Raw genomic sequence first — 18,602 nt, 5'->3', positions numbered from 1 at the left:
CAGAGAATTAAAATTTAAGTGATGCATGATTGGGGCCATTTTAGATTGGAGTGGACAAAAATGACCTCTTTCAGAAGATTCATTTAATCAAGATCTGAATGATAAGAAGTCATTCTTGTAAATATCCATATTCATACTTCCTGGACAAGCATTCAGGACAAACTTCCTAGAGAGAGAATGAGCTTGATGTCTTAGAGGAGTTAAAAGAGGACCAGGGAAACATAATGATCAGGTAGAGAGTGATGAGATGTCTCTTATGCAAGTAGAGGCATATTATGCAGGGTTTAGCAAATGAAGCTGAAAGGATTTGGGTTTTACACTAAGTGTGATGAAAAGCCTTTAGGAAAATTTAAATAGGGGAAAGATATGAAGGAATATGTATTTTAAACATTAATACATTATAGCTATGTGGGAAAGAGATCATAGACATGGACGTCTCTCTAGTCTAGGCTAGAGAGAATAATGGAGAGAAGTGGATATACTGAACACATGGTTTGGGAATAGTGTCAACAGAACTTGCTGATGAGTTGGAGATAAAGATAAAGAGGGGTTAAGGATAGTTCTTGGACTCTGGATTAAGTTCATGATATGCTGTTACAATGTGAGTAAAAACTACATTGTAAGAAGCTACAAAGCAGGTTTTATGAAAGATCTGTATCTTCTAGTTGGGTGTGCCATTATTTCTGAAAACAAATGCCCAATTCCCCACGGACTTGAATATTGCTTCAATTCTCTAACGAATGAGTCGACTAATGCTGATAAACTTGAGCAGAAGAGCTCTGTACATCTTTGTAAAGCTACAACCTAACCTTGTTTCCACATAAAAATCTAGAAAGACTGAGTATCATGGATTCTTCCATTTACTTTACTGCAACTAATAGAAGAGATCATGTATAAATAGCACAAGAAAAGATGTTTAAATCGCTAAAATTGTTGGGTGGCAGACTCTTCTCCTTTCAGGCAAGAATGAAGGCTTTCCCCATGGATGGTTTCGCCGGTGCTCCATGGAGGTACCACACAAACATTTACTTCACAGTGGCAGAGCAGTATCTTTGAATGAATTTTTTACTCTGAATGGTAAAACCTTAATTTATCCAATTCGTGCTCATCTTAAAACGAAGAGATGGGGGACGCCTGGGTGGCTCAGTTGGTTAAGCAGCTGCCTTCGGCTCAGGTCATGATCCCAGCGTCCTGGGATCAAGTCCCACATCTGGCTCCTTGCTCAGCAGGGAGCCTGCTTCTCCCTCTGCCTCTGCCTGCCATTCTGTCTGCCTGTGCTCTCTCTCTTCCCCTCTCTCTCTCTCTGATAAATAAATAAAATAAAATAAAATAAAAACGAAGAGATGGGATTAAAACTCAACTCTGTGTTCCATATGCTGCACATATGCAACTTTTTAAATGTTTTATAATGAAACAGTGCTCTTGACTCCACTATTTGATACCATTCCCCTTCTTTCTGCAGAGTTCAACAGCACATTCATCCAGTCAGAGGTATGCCTTTCCCACAGGCATCACAGCTCTCCCTGCTTTACTCATGTGCAGAAATGATGTGTTTTATCTCAGCGATTAAAGAAGATACAGTTTTAAGAATCGTCCAATTAGTTTACTGTCTGCAAACTCTCCACCAGAGATGAGAGCAGCAACCATAGGGCTCTTCCATTAGCACACTGTTTGTTGCTCCATATGGGTGTCTTTTCTCTCCTTTTCTTCCTTCACTGTGTATTTTCCCATCTATGCTTCTAAAGAAAGCTTCTCCAAAGGAAAAATGCTCATTATGAGTACATAGAATTAATTTACCAACTGGTTGGTCTGTTTCCGTGTGAGGGAACAGATTTTAGCGGAATCTCTTTTTAATGTTTACTAGGCTGTGCATCTGTCCATAATCCAGTCTTCTCCTTCTCACTGCTCACCCACCCATATGAGCTCAAAAATTCACTCTTTTGGTTACACAGTGATCTGCATCACCTGGCTAGCACTACAACTAAGATGGGGAAAAAAAAAAAGTCATGTAGTCTCCCTTTGTTTCTAAACGTTTCATTGCAACATAAATGTAATAGTAAATTTCAATGTTACTGCCAACTTTTTAGTCTAGCTAGGACTAGACTAAAGTATTCACTAGGAAGCACTGAAGTGCATTTTTTCATGTGATGAGTGTCTTCAGCAGTTTTCAAATCACTGATAATCATGACATGAATATCTATAACAAATACTGCAAGACTAGAAATACATGTACTATAATTGTGTTTGCTTAGTTCTATGGTAAGATAACTTTAAAAATAAGTTCTGCATATTAGTTTATGATATTCCAAATCTGTTTAATAATTATTACCCCATTCACCTGTATATGCGTTAATTATTTTGTCAAATTTAGAACCAGGTACTAATAACCCTAAAGCAACAGAATTTATATCCTATCCCCGAGTGAAATATTTAAAGGATATGATAGATGATTTAGAAATGTTTGCTAAGGTGAAAGTCCACCCTCCATGACTCGGTTTGCATTTCTCCCACAGTAAGCAAATCAAGTAAAAGGGAAAATCAGCATTGAAGATTAAAAGATAAAATATCTTCACAGACTAAATATAATCTGTGAAAAAGATATATATCTAAATGTGCAACAAAGCTAGGTACTTTGCTTGATGTGGAAATCTGCAACATCTGTGTGTATGCCTATCTCTGAGTACTTTTGATATTTATTATTTACAATAAAAGTAGAAGAAAATGAAAATAGTAGTTGTATCAACTTTTAAAAGCTGAAAAAGCATATGCAATCGCTTGATAACTTTCACCAGACTAACACACACAGAGATTTCTAGCAGTAATATTCCCACTTACTATTAAAATCTAAAATACTATTTTAATGATGGCTCTTATTAACTAACAATAAAATGTGATGGATCCTATATTGTGTGTGTGTGAATGTGAGTGTATGTGTATTACTTCTGAGGTAAATTATCCTGGAAACATAAAAAAAAGGCTATCGTGTTTTTCAGCAGTAATTATTGCAGTAGATACATGATCAAATAAATAAAACAAACCATAACTGTCAAGTGATATCTTAGAGATATCAAGTCAGTGACTGTCACTAATGTAAAGAAGCTTTTTATTATTTTTTACTTTCTACTGTAATAATACTGGTTATGGAGAGTTTTACTTCTTTTATGTGGCCATTAAGGTAAAATTTGCTCAAAAAGCAAAATATGTACACATAAAAGTAAAAATATGATAGGGAATATAGTGGGTAATTTTACTTAAAACAAGAATAGTAAGTTAAGATTATGATGTAATGAAATGTTACACAAGTTATTCACACAAATAGAAAAATAATAAAGTAAAGGAATTTTAGAACAGTGGCAAAATAATTTTAAATCTCATATAAGGGTTATTATGTTAATAGGAAGAATATGTTTGAAGAGAGGTGGGAAATGTCATACAAACCTTTCTCAAAGAGGGCATCTCTATTCTGTTACAACCGTCTGAAACAACCTTGAGTCGGGTTCTGAGTGGAGTGGATTCTCCACTGAAACTCTCATCTGATTCCCTGGAACTCTATCCCACGATCTGGGCCTGCCATGTGTAGTGCCACTACTGGTGGAAAAAGAAATACGCTATTCATTTTTTTCTACTTGTATTATTATATATCTTCCCAAATCCCAGGGAGGGTTTGGAGGCTGCAGATGATACTAAGGAGTCCCAGCTTCTCTGTTTCTCTTCCATTTGTATTTTGAGGAGTGGTTACAAATTTCTCTTGCGTGAGTATGAAGGCAGGTAAAAGGTATTGGCAGTGCAGAGAAAGAAGAAATTTAAGATTTGGAAGAAATCTGATTTGTGTTTCTCACTGTCATATTCTTTCTCCAAATTTCCCAGGTGCTGTATGTTTCTGACACTTTCAAAAGAACATGTATTTTGCAACAGTTGATGAGAAATAAATATTAGAACTTGAGTTGCTTCTATCCACAAAATAAGATTAGCTTCAGGTCATCTGTAATTCTCTGCAGCTATTCCTTATGTGATAAAAAGGCATCCTCCATGTTTGCTATACTGGAAGATATGTATCTGGGAAGTCTTGTTTGAGGAGAAGATATTTAACCTAAACCCTCTGAACTTGATATTGTATTAGAGAAACAAGAGTAATTATAACTTTTATCCTGTACTCTCTATGTAACGAATCTGCCATACTATTGAAATTTTAAGATATCCTCTGTTGCTTAGTTGACAAGAATTTACAATTGTCTCATTCTTTAATAGATATAACCTAATTTATGCTCTGAGTACCATTCAGGGAAGACTCTGGGCACTAAGCTGTATGCAACTCTTGTGTAAGGTTTTCATCAGAGATTGAGTGGATTGAGACTGCCTTTGGTATCTTAAGGCTACTAGTAATATAATAATAATAATTTGATTTATTGCACATGTATGCACCTGGCACTGTGATGGCTACTTCCATTTATGATGTACACCATTAGCCTTTGAACAGTTCAGAAGTGCTGTGTTACTATTTTTTTTTTTTAATTATAGACACTTGGACTACACTCTCAAAGACTTCAAACAGCTACATGATTGTATGTGCATTCTTCTCTAGTTCTTTTATTTTGGTATTATAACTACTTGAATGCTTATCTTCCATGTTAAATTCTAAACTTAAGTTCTATTCACCTTTGCTTCTATAGTGCTTTAATATTCAGCGGTTAAATGCTAAATATTTATTTGGTGAATGAATGATTTTTTTTTCTCTTGATCTGAGTTCTCCAAATAGTAAAACAGCAATGGACTAGTATACTTAAATGCCATTGACACGGAAATAATCAGCCCTTCTAAAAAAATAAATAGTATGATAGCAATAAAAATATGAGAATGACTTCAATATCTTTATACAGAAGCAAAAAAAAAGGGGGGGGGAGGGAGACAAACCATGAAAGACTCTTAACTCTAGGAAATAAACTGAAGGTTGCTGGAGGGAGGTGTCTAGAGGGATGGAGTAAATGGGTCATGGGCATTAAGGAGGGCACGTGATATGATAAGCACCAGATGTTAGATGTAACTGATGAATAACCGAACTCTACATCTGAAAATAATGATGTACTATGTGTTGGCTAATTGAATTTAAATTAAAAAAAAAAAAAAACTATTCTGACACAAATTAATAGTATATATAACTAAGGCTACCAATTCAACACATAAATTTTTCCACTGCTGAGCTTGTTAATGAAAAATGCTACTTTATTTTCTGATGAAAGCCTGCAAAGTACAAATCATTCATAAATATAATATTTTATCCTACAAGTATTTGTATGTTAAATTTTGATAGACCTTTCACTGATGGTGAATTTTAGACTGGCAGTTTCAAATTACCATCTGTAGTTCTAAAGCTGAAATTTGTAAAGGTGTAATTAGGAGGGGGGAGAAAACTCTCCAGTGTCCACAACACAAAATGTCAGTGCTGTTAAAAATTAAACGTGATAACATTTAAATAATGTACTTCCACTGACACCCAAAGAATAAAATCTAACCATTAGGATGGCATCTAGGTAGCAGATGATTTCACAGGAAAGTGCTCAGACCTCCATCAAGTTAAGAATCAATAGAACATGGGCAACTGTGGTAGAGTCAAAGACACAGTCTCAGCTCATGAAAGGCCCTTCTGTGCTAGAGCTATATTAAATTATCACAGCTAATGTAAAATCAACCTTGGTGTAAAAGATAAAAGGGTAAAGTTCTCACAAATGATCACTTATCACTCCATTCCGAAATGCATACAGCATTCATTATAGATCGAAATGCCACTCAAATTTCATCATTTAGTAGGGTTTTGAAACAGCCAAACCATTAACAGGGGAGAGTAGCTTTTTATATTTATACAACCAGTGACTAATGAAACATTATACCCTGTGTGCAAAGGGGAAAAAACCTTTATTTTGTAATGAACCCAATTGGAGCTCTTTTTAAACACAGAGTAATATGGTTTCACTGTTTCATCGAGCCTCTCATTACTTGTGTCAATAATCCTAGGTAAACTACTGTTGAACTTCACAGCATTTATCTAGCAGCATGAATAACATTAATCTATGGGGTGCTTTTGATGAATTGTAGTTCAAAAAGCAAAGCCAAAAATGACTTCTTACAAAGTGGTTAGAGAAGTATTTATTAGAAATATGTCAACTGCCAAATACCTAAAGGTAGCTTGGCTATTTAGGAAATCATGCTGTTGGCTAGCTTGCAAACACTGGGAAAACATATGCATTTGCTCCACTTGAATTATGTTAAAAAAAAAAAAAAAGGATGACATACGTTTTATCTAAACTGTATTATTTTTTTCTATCACTTCCCTTCTAACTCTTGGTATTTTTGTGTCCTATTGCTTTCGACACAATGTGACATGCTATACAAAATGCCCCTAGGTTCCCTACAACAGTCAGTGAGAAGCACTCAGAAAGCGCAGAGTGAATCAGACTTCACTTCTATGACTGCATGAGCTACACACACAGGTCAGCATGAACTGAAAGCTACTCCTGGATCCTGCTCCAAGGATCTAAGTTATTTTCTTGACACGCCCAGGACTTGTTAGACTCTCTCTGGCAGGAAGCCTGGCAGGGAGTGTCTACAGGGCTTTAACACGTTTAGTTCCAATTTATGAATTTAATTGGATTAGGCTGATCTTTCCAGAAAGTTGTAATCTGCACAATTCATAGGATGCTAGAAATTAATCTCTCAGCTCTATCTTCAAAGAATTTATATGTGGTCAGTCTATGTACTACAAGTCCTCATTGGCCTTCAACAGCAAAGTGGTATTAAGAATTGGAAGACTGCATACACTAAAGTAATTTAAGAATACAAAAGTTGTATATTGATTTAATATAGTCTCTTTCTCCAATTTGTCCTGTACCACAACAAAATAAATACCTGGGGAAAAAACATAAATGGTATTAATTTTTCCCTAAAATAAAATCTTTACAAAGAATTAGACTCTACCCCCCATACCAAATTCTGTTTTAGAAAGGTACAGAAATAATTCATGCTATATATATAATTGGTGTAAAAGATAAAAGGGTAAAGTTCTCACAAATGATCACTTATCACTCCATTCCGAAATGCATACAGCATTCATTATAGATCGAAATGCCACTCAAATTTGGATGTGCACAAAATGATTGTTAAATATTTGTAAATTGCTTGATTTATATACTTCACATAATATGAAAAATGTCTCATTTTCATCACTCAAATTTCATCATTTAGTAGGGTTTAATTAGATTCATGGGAAAGATCTCAAATAAATATCCTCTATTTATATTTTTAAGATACACTGGCTTTATTACTGTATCATGTTTTATACAGTGTTCATTTGGTATACTGTTATACTGTTATATTGTATTAGCACAATACTAGTCTTAGAAAAGATTTTCATAGTGAAATATGAGGAAAATCTTACATTCTCTGATGTTCATTTGGTATACTGGTATACTGTTATATTGTATTAGCACAATACTAGTCTTAGAAAAGATTTTCATAGTGAAATATGAGGAAAATCTTACATTCTCTGATGTTTCTTTCTCTTGGAAATTCAAAATGTAACCTGGCAAGTTAATAAATTCTGAGAAGTCTTGCAATAAAGAAACTTGACTAATTTTTATTACATTATTTATTGATCTCATAAAAGTTCATCTCTATCTAACAATATATTAAAGCTGTAGCATGAGCAACAATTGTGGCTTTTGGAGGTTTGGAAAAACAGGGATTGTCTCAGTCTTAGGTACTGTTATTTCTTTTTGCCATTTTGTTATATTTACTCATACCTTGAGATTAGTGCAGTGAAGAAAAAATGTCTGTGACTGTTTCAAATCATTGTTCATAAGAAATTAATGCAATTATATATTGTACACCTCTGTCATTGCTGCGTCTCAATGTGCTATCATTCCTTGTGAAACCAGCTATAGTGATAATAAAGTATATTTTTACGATTTACAACCAAAACTAACTTAAATATAGCTTTCATGATTATGATTTATAACTAAAAGTGTTTATTTGCAAAATTCAAAGAAAACCATTATTATTTACTAGTCACGACCAAAACTTATATAATTGCAATAAAGAAAACCTTTTACAAAAATACTTTTTATTTTTAGCGTATGTAGTAAATTTATTAGTTTGACTTGGAACATATTGTGAATCTTTTATGATAAGTCTTTCTGAAAGAAAAAGAAAACCCATTTAAAATCGTGTTTATTATTCTAAAGACTGTGATAAATTTAAAGTTTTTCAGGTCATTCATTTCTTTCATATATACGGATATCAAAAAAGTACTCACCGTGTACAATGAGAACATACTCTGCACTGCTTTGGCCGATGGTGTTCGTGGCTTCACATCGATATGTACCATTATCCGTTTTGTTCAGGAAAAGAATGTTTAACTCCCTACCACTCACAACCATTCGGTCAGGATCTGGCAATTCTCCACCGTCCTTTGTCCACAAAACAGGTTCTGGCCTATTGGATTTAAATATGCACATAGATATGAAAATGAGACATTTTTCATATTATGTGAAGTATATAAATCAAGCAATTTACAAATATTTAACAATCATTTTGTGCACATCCATATGCGAACTTCTATAAGGTACCAAACGACCACCATGCTCCCACTCAGGAGATATGGAGATATGGCAAATACAATTTAATTCTACTCTGTTAAACTAAACAGGCATGTTTTAACGAACTAATTTACTGAGTCATTAGAGCAATCCTGTGGCCTCAATCCTGATGTGAATTCTCATACCTGCTACTTCTGGAGGATGGCTTTGGGGCGTTGGAGCAGCCTTTTCCAGAAGTACTTGGAACTATACCTTTACACTTGAGGCTACTACCACTGTGACAGTTTTGCTTGAAACCATCAGAAGCTATTTCCCTTCACCTTTCCTGCTTTTCTTACCCCATACAGGTTTTTCCTTGAAGGTCCCTCTTTTAGTCTCCTTGTTGTAGCAATACAATTGACAACTAACACTGTGGTGTAAAATGGAATGCTTTGATAAATGTATATATTGCAAAGTAATTATCATAATTGCTTTAGTTAACATCGATCACCTCACATAGTTATATTTTCTCTTGTGATGAAACTTTAAAGATCTACTTTCTTAGCAACATTCAAATAAACAATACAACATTGTTAATTATAGTCAGCATGCTGTGCATTACATCCCCAGAAATTATTTATTTTATAACTGGAAATCTGTACTACATTCACCCACTTCTCCCACTACTCTATCCCCTGTTTCTAGACACTTTCACTTGACATTACATGGGGAGTTCTTAGAGCAATTAAACAGGAAAAAAAAAATAATAAAGTGCTTGTACAACTGAGTAGCAAAAAAATGATCCAACTAAAAAAATTAGAGATGAATTGAATAAATATTCTTCCAAAGAAGACATTCAAGCAGCTAACAATTATAGAAAAAAATGTTCAACATCACGCATCATTGAGTAAATGCAAATCAAAACCATAATGCAATATTAGCTCATATCTGTTAGAATGCTTATCATTAAAAGTCTAGAAATAACAAGTGTTAGGGAAGACATGGAGAAAAGGGTATACTTCCACACTGTGGGTGGAAATATAAATTGGTGTAGCCATTTTGGAAAATAGTATGAAGTTTTCTCAGAATATTAAAAATACAACTACCGCTTGATCCAGTAATTCCATTTTTGGGTAAATATCCAAAGGAAACAAAATCACTATTTCGAAAAGATATCTACATCCCATGTTCACTGCAGCATTGTTTATAAAAGCCAACACATGCAAAGAACCCATGTCCATCAATGGATGAAAAGATAAAGAAAATATATTCTAAGTATAATGCAATATTATTCAGCCATTGAAAAAAGGAAAACCTGTTATATGAGACAACATGGGTGGAACTTGAGGGCATTAGGCTAAGTGAAATAATGAGACAGAGAAAGACATATTAAGTATGATCATACTTATAAATGGAACCTAAAGAAAAGTTTTATAAACTTATGGAAATTGGTAGTTCTCTTTTAATTAAATTCTTGCAAAGAATTCTCATCACAAAACCTGTTTGCAGGGAAGAAAGGATAAATGAACCATGGACATCTGTCTTCCAATATTTTACATACTTTTGTAATTATAAATTTTAGGAATAGTTAATAATACCTACTGCCATGGGTTGATATGTTAATTATTCTAGATGTGTTACTAATATCTTCTATATTTCTCACGAGGATACTTCCGATATCATTTTTAAAAATTTAATGCATGTAAGAATGTTGATGATCAGAGATGTATCCAAACATTGGTCTGACTCTAGTTAATGCTTTGTCCACTACCTCTTGCTTACTAACATGATAAATATTTTCCAATTTTTTATGTCAAAATTTCTATTTTAACATGATTTTATCATGTTAGAAATTATTTTTGAAATAGGTTTAATTATTTGTTGATTTTTGGGGGAAACATTTCACTTCCATTTTGTTATTGTAAAGACAATGAGAACATATATCTTGATTAATGAACTATGGCATCTTTTTCTAATTCAGAGAATATGTTTTTCTGAAAAAATTCTGAAGTGGCAAAAGCTGTGAACTAAATAATAAAAAATACAGGAAATAGTATCAAAATAAGCAGATCAGCAATGTGATGAAAGAATCATTTAGTTTAAGTAGTGAGACATTTGGGAGGATACAAAGAGAAGACAACCAGGACTGTATCCATGAAAATTCTGAAAGGGCATTTTATGTGGAAAAAAAGAAACAAAGAAATTAGTTATCCTAAACTATTGGAAAATAAAATAATTTATATCATCCAATTACATAGACAACTCACTCTCATAGTATATTTAATAAAATATAAACCATTAATATTTCTCAACTTGCATCATGCACCCCACATTAGCTAGCTGCTCTTTGAATTTACTAATTCTTATGTTAAAACTGAGAGCCTAGATAATCTTGAACCCTGTACATCCTTAATATCCTTTGAAGAGACAAAACTATGACTTACTGCATATAACTGAAATATTAGACGGTGTGCCCTTTCTACAAAGCCACATACGGCCAATATTAAAATAACAGTTATATTAAGGATAACTTGAATTTTAAAAGATTCATCCTTAAGATACTACGCAACAGATGCATTTCATTAAGAGGCAATACTTTCTTAATGTATAAGTAAAAATTTTTAAACATACACAGATATATAACTGGATATCTCTCTATACATTTTCATACACTCAAAATTATACCCCCCAAATCCAAACTGCCATAACTTTTCTCTGCTTGTGTTCATAAGATTTCAGTCACATCTTTAAGTATATGGCCCTGTAATCATCTAAGTAAATTTAGATATGTATTTTTGAGTTGTATACACAGAAATGAAGTTCAAGATCTAGATAAATTATTTAAGCTACCAGCCTGTATTTAAAAAGAATGTTTTCTGAAACATAATTCTCTTTACTAGGAAATAATGAAAAAATATCTGCAGAAATGGTTCAGAGGAGATTATAGAAGTGTAAGCCACTACTGACACTGAATATTACAGGATCCTTGATCCTACTCTGTATGGTAAATCTTCAAGGTGGCAAAAAAAATTAGCGCCATAAGACGCAATTTTAATGAAATGGAGGTTAGAGTTTATACATCGATTAAAAATACCCTACACATATTCCAATTAGTACTTAAAGTGTTCAAACTTCTTAATATCACCATAAAAATATTAAGTGGTTTAGCAAGTCTTGATACAATTTGTGTTTCATCTTAATAAAAAAGGCCCCTAGGCTTTCTCTAATTGGAACCCAGAAATGATTGAGTTTCTTGCTGCAAATGAATAACAATCTTCCCTGCTGTTCAGACAACCAAAGAAGATCATTTAAAAAGTGGTTCCAGTCTATAGTTTCTATGTGATAAGGCTGAAAAAGAGTAGGAGCTAGATACCAGGAGTAACAGGACATTGACACAGCATCAGGCATGAGAGAATGCTATATAACTCCATAGTGAGAACATTAATATGGTCAATCCAGTTTCCCCTTTAAAAGCCCAGATAATTAGAATTTGGAAATCTTCCGTATGAGATAACATTTGATTTATGTTTCTGTCTACCAAATCTATAGGGCTAAAAAACCTTTTTTTTTTTTCTTATGCACCTAATGACATTTTGCAGCTATTTTTTCATAGGATAATGGAAAACAACAACAACAAATAAAATAAAAAAAATGTGAAAGAAGAAACCAAATATGTGCATATATTTATTCTCTTATATTCTAAGGTCTTGGTGGAATTGTTTTACCATAACAGATTTTTAGAAAAATTTTTATTAACCTCATATTTTGTTTTCTCTGTATCTAATGAGAAATTCTCTGATATCTTTAAAAATTCCTTATTTATAAATTAGTGTTAGAAGGAATTGCCACAACTCCCTTGGGTTAGCAGGCTATTTAATATCTTGAGCTGGATACAAACCTGATTTCTCATTTCCACTGAAACTCTTTGGTCTTTGGGGCACTTATTCTGAAAAGTTATACCATAAGAACAGTCCCTCTAATTCTTCCAACTGTATATGGGATCCTTACTCCCTAGATATTGATGCCAATGGAATCTTGCTTTGTCTTCTTATATCTCATTCTCTTTAGACTCATGCGAGAAGAAGAATAAAGAATAAGCAGTTCAGTTGCAGAAAAATAAGCGTCATAATGCAGATCTCCTAAAAAAGAGGTCTGGTGTCCTTGCAGAAGTAAACACGAGTAAAAGATCTTCCAAACTGTGGAATGGAAGCAACCTCCAGTATCTTCCTTTTCCCAAATGGCTATATACCCTTGGAGATCTACAGTGCCTTTTTCTTCACAAGCACAGTACATGTTGGGCTCTAACATTAAGATTAGTTTTATAAAAATGAAACTCACTTTTTCTAAATGAAAGAAAAATAATAAGTTGCTGTAGTAGCATTCAAGTAAACACCTTGTTCTGGCTCAAAGAAAAGAGAAAGAAAGTTGCAAATGTCTTATATTTCTTTCATTCAAGACAAAGCAGGAACTTAATGACTTGATGCCTCATGCACTTATCAGTGTATGGCACATGAAGATGATTACTACCTTTATTTCAGATATGATAGATATGATTGAAGATTTAATACTGGGGAGATTTTTAAGTCCAATCCTTCTCGATTTCCTGTGATGGTTTCACTCTACAGTGGAAGAAGGTGGTAGAAGCTATATAAACATCTTGATCCATTTTTCTGCTTGAAGCAAAATTATACTGAAGAAATTATACTGAAGAGTCTATGTATAAAATTGTGTTCATGCAATCACATTTTTAGAAAAGCAGAGGGAAAGAAATTAAGTTCAAATTGACAAGTAAGTTTGACATTCAGTTCAATTAAAAGATTTTAAGTTTATTGGGTTCTGGGAAGAAGAATTCTGGGGGATTCTAGCCTCAGCCATTCTTCATTGGGTGGATTGAAATTGCGTCCATAAGCCACAGCCCAGACATTGCCAACCAAGTGAGGTAGAAGGAAAAAAGAGAAGAGGAAGAAAAAAAACACAAAAAATAGAAGCTGGTATTGTTCACTTCTTTCCTTAAAATCTCAAATATAAATACAAAGCATGTTCAAGGTGTAGCCCTTCTTAAACTAATGCAACCAACTTAAAATATAATTTTGTAAGGAGTCTCTGTGGGAAGAAAGTGATGTGGCTGCTACACAGGAAAATACAAAGAGATTACGTGTGGAGATACTTATTACATTGACCACTTTAAATATAAAAGTACGCAAAAGGTTATTTTGCTATTGAGGATCAAATGAGAAGTTTCTGAAAATAATTGTGTAAATAATAGTCTACACATATTTCTAATCAAATTCTTAATTATTATAAAATGTTGATCTAGGACCTTGGAGAATTCATCAAGCTGAGCTTTTTCCTCAAATCTGACTTGTACAACTTAATTGTGATAAAATTTTCTTTCCTTTTATTTGCAATATGGATTTCATGCTTATATGGAAGCAATTTTTAAAACATCAAGTAACTTTTACTATTATCCAAATTAACTTTGAATATTTTCCTTATTACCGCTGAAGTTCATTTTTTTTTTTTTTGAGTTTTTCAAATGTTTGCTTTTCTTTTTTTTTTTTTTTTTTCTTTTTTTAATTTTTTATTTTTTATAAACATATATTTTTATCCCCAGGGGTACAGGTCTGTGAATCACCAGGTTTACACACTTCACAGCACACACCAAATCACATACCCTCCCCAATGTCCATAATCCCACCCCCTTCTCCCAAACCCCCTCCACCCGGCAACCCTCAGTTTGTTTTGTGAGATTAAGAGTCACTTATGGTTTGTCTCCCTCCCAATCCCATCTTGTTTCATTTATTCTTCTTCTACCCACTTAAGCCTCCATGTTCATTTTAAAACATGATCAATTAAACAGTTATGTGTCTGTTGTTATAGATACAGTTCTGCTCAAAGGAAAACAAAACTTGAGAAATATTTATAGTAGTCCTCAATGAGTTTCAATGAGTTTAATTAGCAGAAAATGTTCTATTCTTACACTTGTAATCTTAAGAGAGTTGAAAGCTCAATGAAGATTTTTGTTCTTGTTTAAGTATGTCTATGTACTCTTGACTAGGTACTTCACAAGTTTACACAATTACTATCTAACGACTATCAATAAACAAATGTGTATATGTTTTTGAACCAGAAATTATGAGGGATATGAGGAAAATAAACATCTTCTCTCTGTGATATTATATTTTTGTAGTTTATATAAAATATATGTCATCAACTGTAACACTTGCAGGACATGGTAAGTGGCAGAATTGAGTTATAAAACATAAAAATTCACCATACTTATATTAGGGACATTAGAGCAGGCTTTATGAAAGCTATAGCTCTTGATTGATATCTTTAATTATGGCAAGATTTTGAGTGGTAGAAATGGACAAAGCCAACTCAAGAGAAGTTAGGACCCTAGCTAGGATGCTTACCCTCACGAAGCCATATTATTGAAAAGATGAATTTAAATACAGCGAGGACCAAGAAAAGAGAACAGTGTCAATAATAGGTGATATCATGATTAACTAAGACAACAAATTATGAAAGGGCAAAGTTAATGACTTGTGGTAGGATAACTGAGTTGGGAAAAATAAAATCAAAAGTCAGGAAATAAGTTCTAACAGGACCAGATATGCTGATAAGGAACTTAGTCCAAGACAGCTTATAAGAAAGAAGTGAAGATGAAAAGTATTATTTTAATGTTAGAACAAAAGACTGATGATGTCATTTATATGGAAAAGAGAATAAAATGTGGTGGAGAACATTCTGGTCATAAAGACAACCATGAACAAAAGCAAAGAAATGGAAAGTTTTGGGTTACAAACATGAGGAAAAAAGCAAAAAAAAAAAAAAAAGTACATTTTTTAGCCTGGAACTCAAACCTGGCCTTGGGTTCCAGGTTAAAACATCTGGACAGTTAGGAAAAACAAATATACTTTGCTAAGTCTTTTAAGAAGTGAGTATTACTGTTCACAATATCTTTTAAGTATAGCAATGTGAAATATCTGAAAAAAGAAGTTTCAATAAAGAGATCATCTATAGAGTTCTTAAGAGAGAAAGCCAGGTCTTACATAAAGTTGGAGTAATACAAGAAAGTGGAGAAAAAAAGAAGTTAATAGAATAGCACTTGGGAAAGCCAATACAATTTTTGGAGCCAGAAAATGTATGGTGTTCATGAAGAGAGAGAGAGGGGCCGTTCTCATTATGCCATCCAGTTTATATAATAGAAAAAATCTCAGTCTTTTATTTTAAATTTTTTATTTTTTATAAACATATATTTTTATCCCCAGGGGTACAGTCTTTTTTTTTTTTAAGATTTTATTTATTTATTTGACAGAGAGAGAGATCACAAATAGGCAGAGAGACAGACAGAGAGAGAGATGAGGAGAAGCAGGCTCCCTGCTGAGCAGAGAGCCCAATGCGGGACTCGATCCCAGGCCCCTGGGATCATGACCTGAGCCGAAGGCAGCGGCTTAACCCACTGAGCCACCCAGGCGCCCTCCCCAGGGGTACAGTCTTAAATAAGAAAAAATAACAATGTGAAGCCAACATACCACCAACCAGCCAACCAAATAAACAAACAAAATGTAAAAACAAAAATTTAAAAAATTGGGATATAGCAGATAAGGAAAGTGGATGATTTTACTTTGGAGCGCGCTAAGTTCAAGAGCTAGGAGAAGATCAAGAAATATATCTTTATTCGGCAATAAGGAAATAAGAAATCCGAAGTCAGGCCTGAGGACAGAACTGGACTCTTTTAGAGAGATTCTGGAGTCAAGCAAATGCCCAAGCTCCAAAAGGAACACAAAAGGATGGATTACTAGATATTGTGGAATATTTTCATTTAAGGGATAAGAAAAGAGAGAGAATGAAGCCCAAGAGGTCTGAGAGAATGCAAAAGAGAATAATGTGATATGAACAAGAAAGAATTTCTTCAAAAATGCATTGACTTAAACATTTACATTTCTAACCCATCCAATATCTTGACCTCTCAGTTCCCTGATTCCCTCATATTTGGTAATTATTTTGTTGGTCCTCCCTCAGTCATGATCACATACCAAACTTGGTCGTCATCATTACCTCACTATTATAAAACTGAAAAAATTTCAATTTTTTTTCAATCATAACCTCCCATCCTCTCAGTACACTGTTCTAGTATGCATCAAAATCCCAACTAATAAAGCCACCACTTACTTTTATTGTTCAATTCCCCTCTACCTTTAGTTTTCTCTTTAACAAGACTTTTTATTTAATTATTAAATAATTTCTCTTTTAAATACATAATTTCTCCATGTATTTCTAGCCTGTTGCAGTTATTCATCCTGACTCATCTAATAAGTATGTCTGTGCATTTTGTATGAGAAAGAAAAAGAGCAGAATGGTTCCTTAGCCTCTTTTTCTCACTAGTCCCCATGCCCTTTTGTGTTTAGTGGTTTCAGGACATGCTCTTCAATCATGTGTTTTATCATAGCAATTTTTAGAGGTTAGCTTTTGCTCAGTGTAGGTATGATATTTCCCATACCTGCACAGTTTTTGTTTTTTTTTGTTTTTTTCGTGTAAAAAACTACGTGTAGTTTGAGAATCTCAATGATTCGTATTTAAAGGCTTGACGGCGAAAGCCCCAAACTCAAATATCACCGTAAGTACTTCTGTCTGAAAGGGTCAAAGATGTTAAGGTGGTAATAAATTAAGTCAGTTTGAAGTGGAAAATTCAAGCCTACTTATTCCATTAAATTGTAAGTTGACACTCTGATTTTGAATTTACCTACTCACTCATATAAACTCCTGAAATCACTACTACACTAGTGTGGTGTCAAGTAGAAGTCTCATTACATTAAAGATTAGATTTAGAAGGGACAATAACATCAATGTTAAGTTCATCATTCATTTAAAACCTCAATAGCAAATAAGAAAAGGATGTCTATCCTGATTAATCTGAGCATATGCTACTTGATTCTGTTTTTTTAAGGCACTTCTTGCCTCCAAGTTTAGAAGCTTGTAGTTGAAACAGAAAATAACCAGTACGCAAGAGGTAAGTGCTCATTAGAAGCTTTGAAAATAATGGCCTTTTTGAGAGTGCCTGTGAAATCCTGGACCACTTTTTACTGAAAAGATAGTGTTCGTTGATGATTATTTTAACACTTTTGAGAAACAATGTAGTCATACTACAAACTGTATAATTCCAGCCAATTTATGGGACAACAAATAAAAGATTATCCCTAGAAAAGATAGGATTGTTATGATCCTGAAGGAGTGACAGATTTTAGCACTGAAGGAAAAATATTCAAAATTGTGACAAATGCTTGAGATAATCTCTCAAGGGCTTTGTGCAAAAGCAAAACAATTATCCATGCCTTATCTATATTTAGCTTTTCTTTTCTTTGGTAAATAAAAAATATTAATTCCTGGTTAAAAGATCAAGACATCTTAAGTAACCTAAGCAGTAATAAGTTCCTCTGTCTATATACATTAAGCTTAAAATCTCTATGATATATTTAAAAACAATTTTGCTCAAGAAAATATTTTCAACTTATTTGAAACTTAGTCACTTCTGAAAACTTCCTTTGACTAAGCTAGACTTTGGAACATTTTCACTTTTCTTTAAATCAAGAATTTCTGAGTATAAATTTTTCAGAATCTGCCACTGTATCAATCTATGTACATTATAAGGACACTCTGATGCCATATAAATTGTACCTACAAGCATCTTAATCAATCGGATGCCTGAAAACCATTAAGTTCAAGGGGACATTGCAATGATGTGGTCCTATATCCCATGTATGAGTTACTTTATAATCCATTACTTATACTACTATAAAATAATGCTAATTTATAAAATCTATTATTTATGAATATTTATATTAAACACTATGTTACTACTATAGAACTGCTTCTGTTCCATGACTTGCTTCTTTTCTGGTATTAAAACAAATGGTCTTAGAAAAGTAAAAGTAAAATGCACATCATTTATCTCGTAGCTGGGGAATTAAATGCCCCATATAAGTCAATGCTGAAGATAATTGAAATTTAAGACATAAAAATGTGAAAGTA

General features: G+C 33.4%; 1 protein-coding gene across 3 annotated transcripts in view; it reads right to left on the bottom strand.

Moving 5' to 3' along the window:
- Positions 1 to 18,602, bottom strand: part of CADM2 (cell adhesion molecule 2) — a 1,089,711-nt gene that overhangs the window by 88,328 nt on the left and 982,781 nt on the right. For all 3 annotated transcript variants that reach the window (XM_004775049.3, XM_004775051.3, XM_004775050.3), the window contains one exon: positions 8,306 to 8,484. In XM_004775049.3, the coding sequence (XP_004775106.1) occupies positions 8,306 to 8,484 (179 nt within the window). The remainder of the gene's footprint in view (positions 1 to 8,305; positions 8,485 to 18,602) is intronic.

The sequence above is a fragment of the Mustela putorius genome, unplaced genomic scaffold (assembly GCF_011764305.1).
Source record: "Mustela putorius furo isolate JIRA1106 unplaced genomic scaffold, ASM1176430v1.1 tig00003834_pilon_pilon_pilon, whole genome shotgun sequence".
Taxonomy (NCBI): Eukaryota; Metazoa; Chordata; class Mammalia; order Carnivora; family Mustelidae; genus Mustela; species Mustela putorius.
The sequence above is the reverse complement of the archived record's forward strand: the minus strand, read 5'-3'. Positions and strand labels throughout refer to the sequence as shown.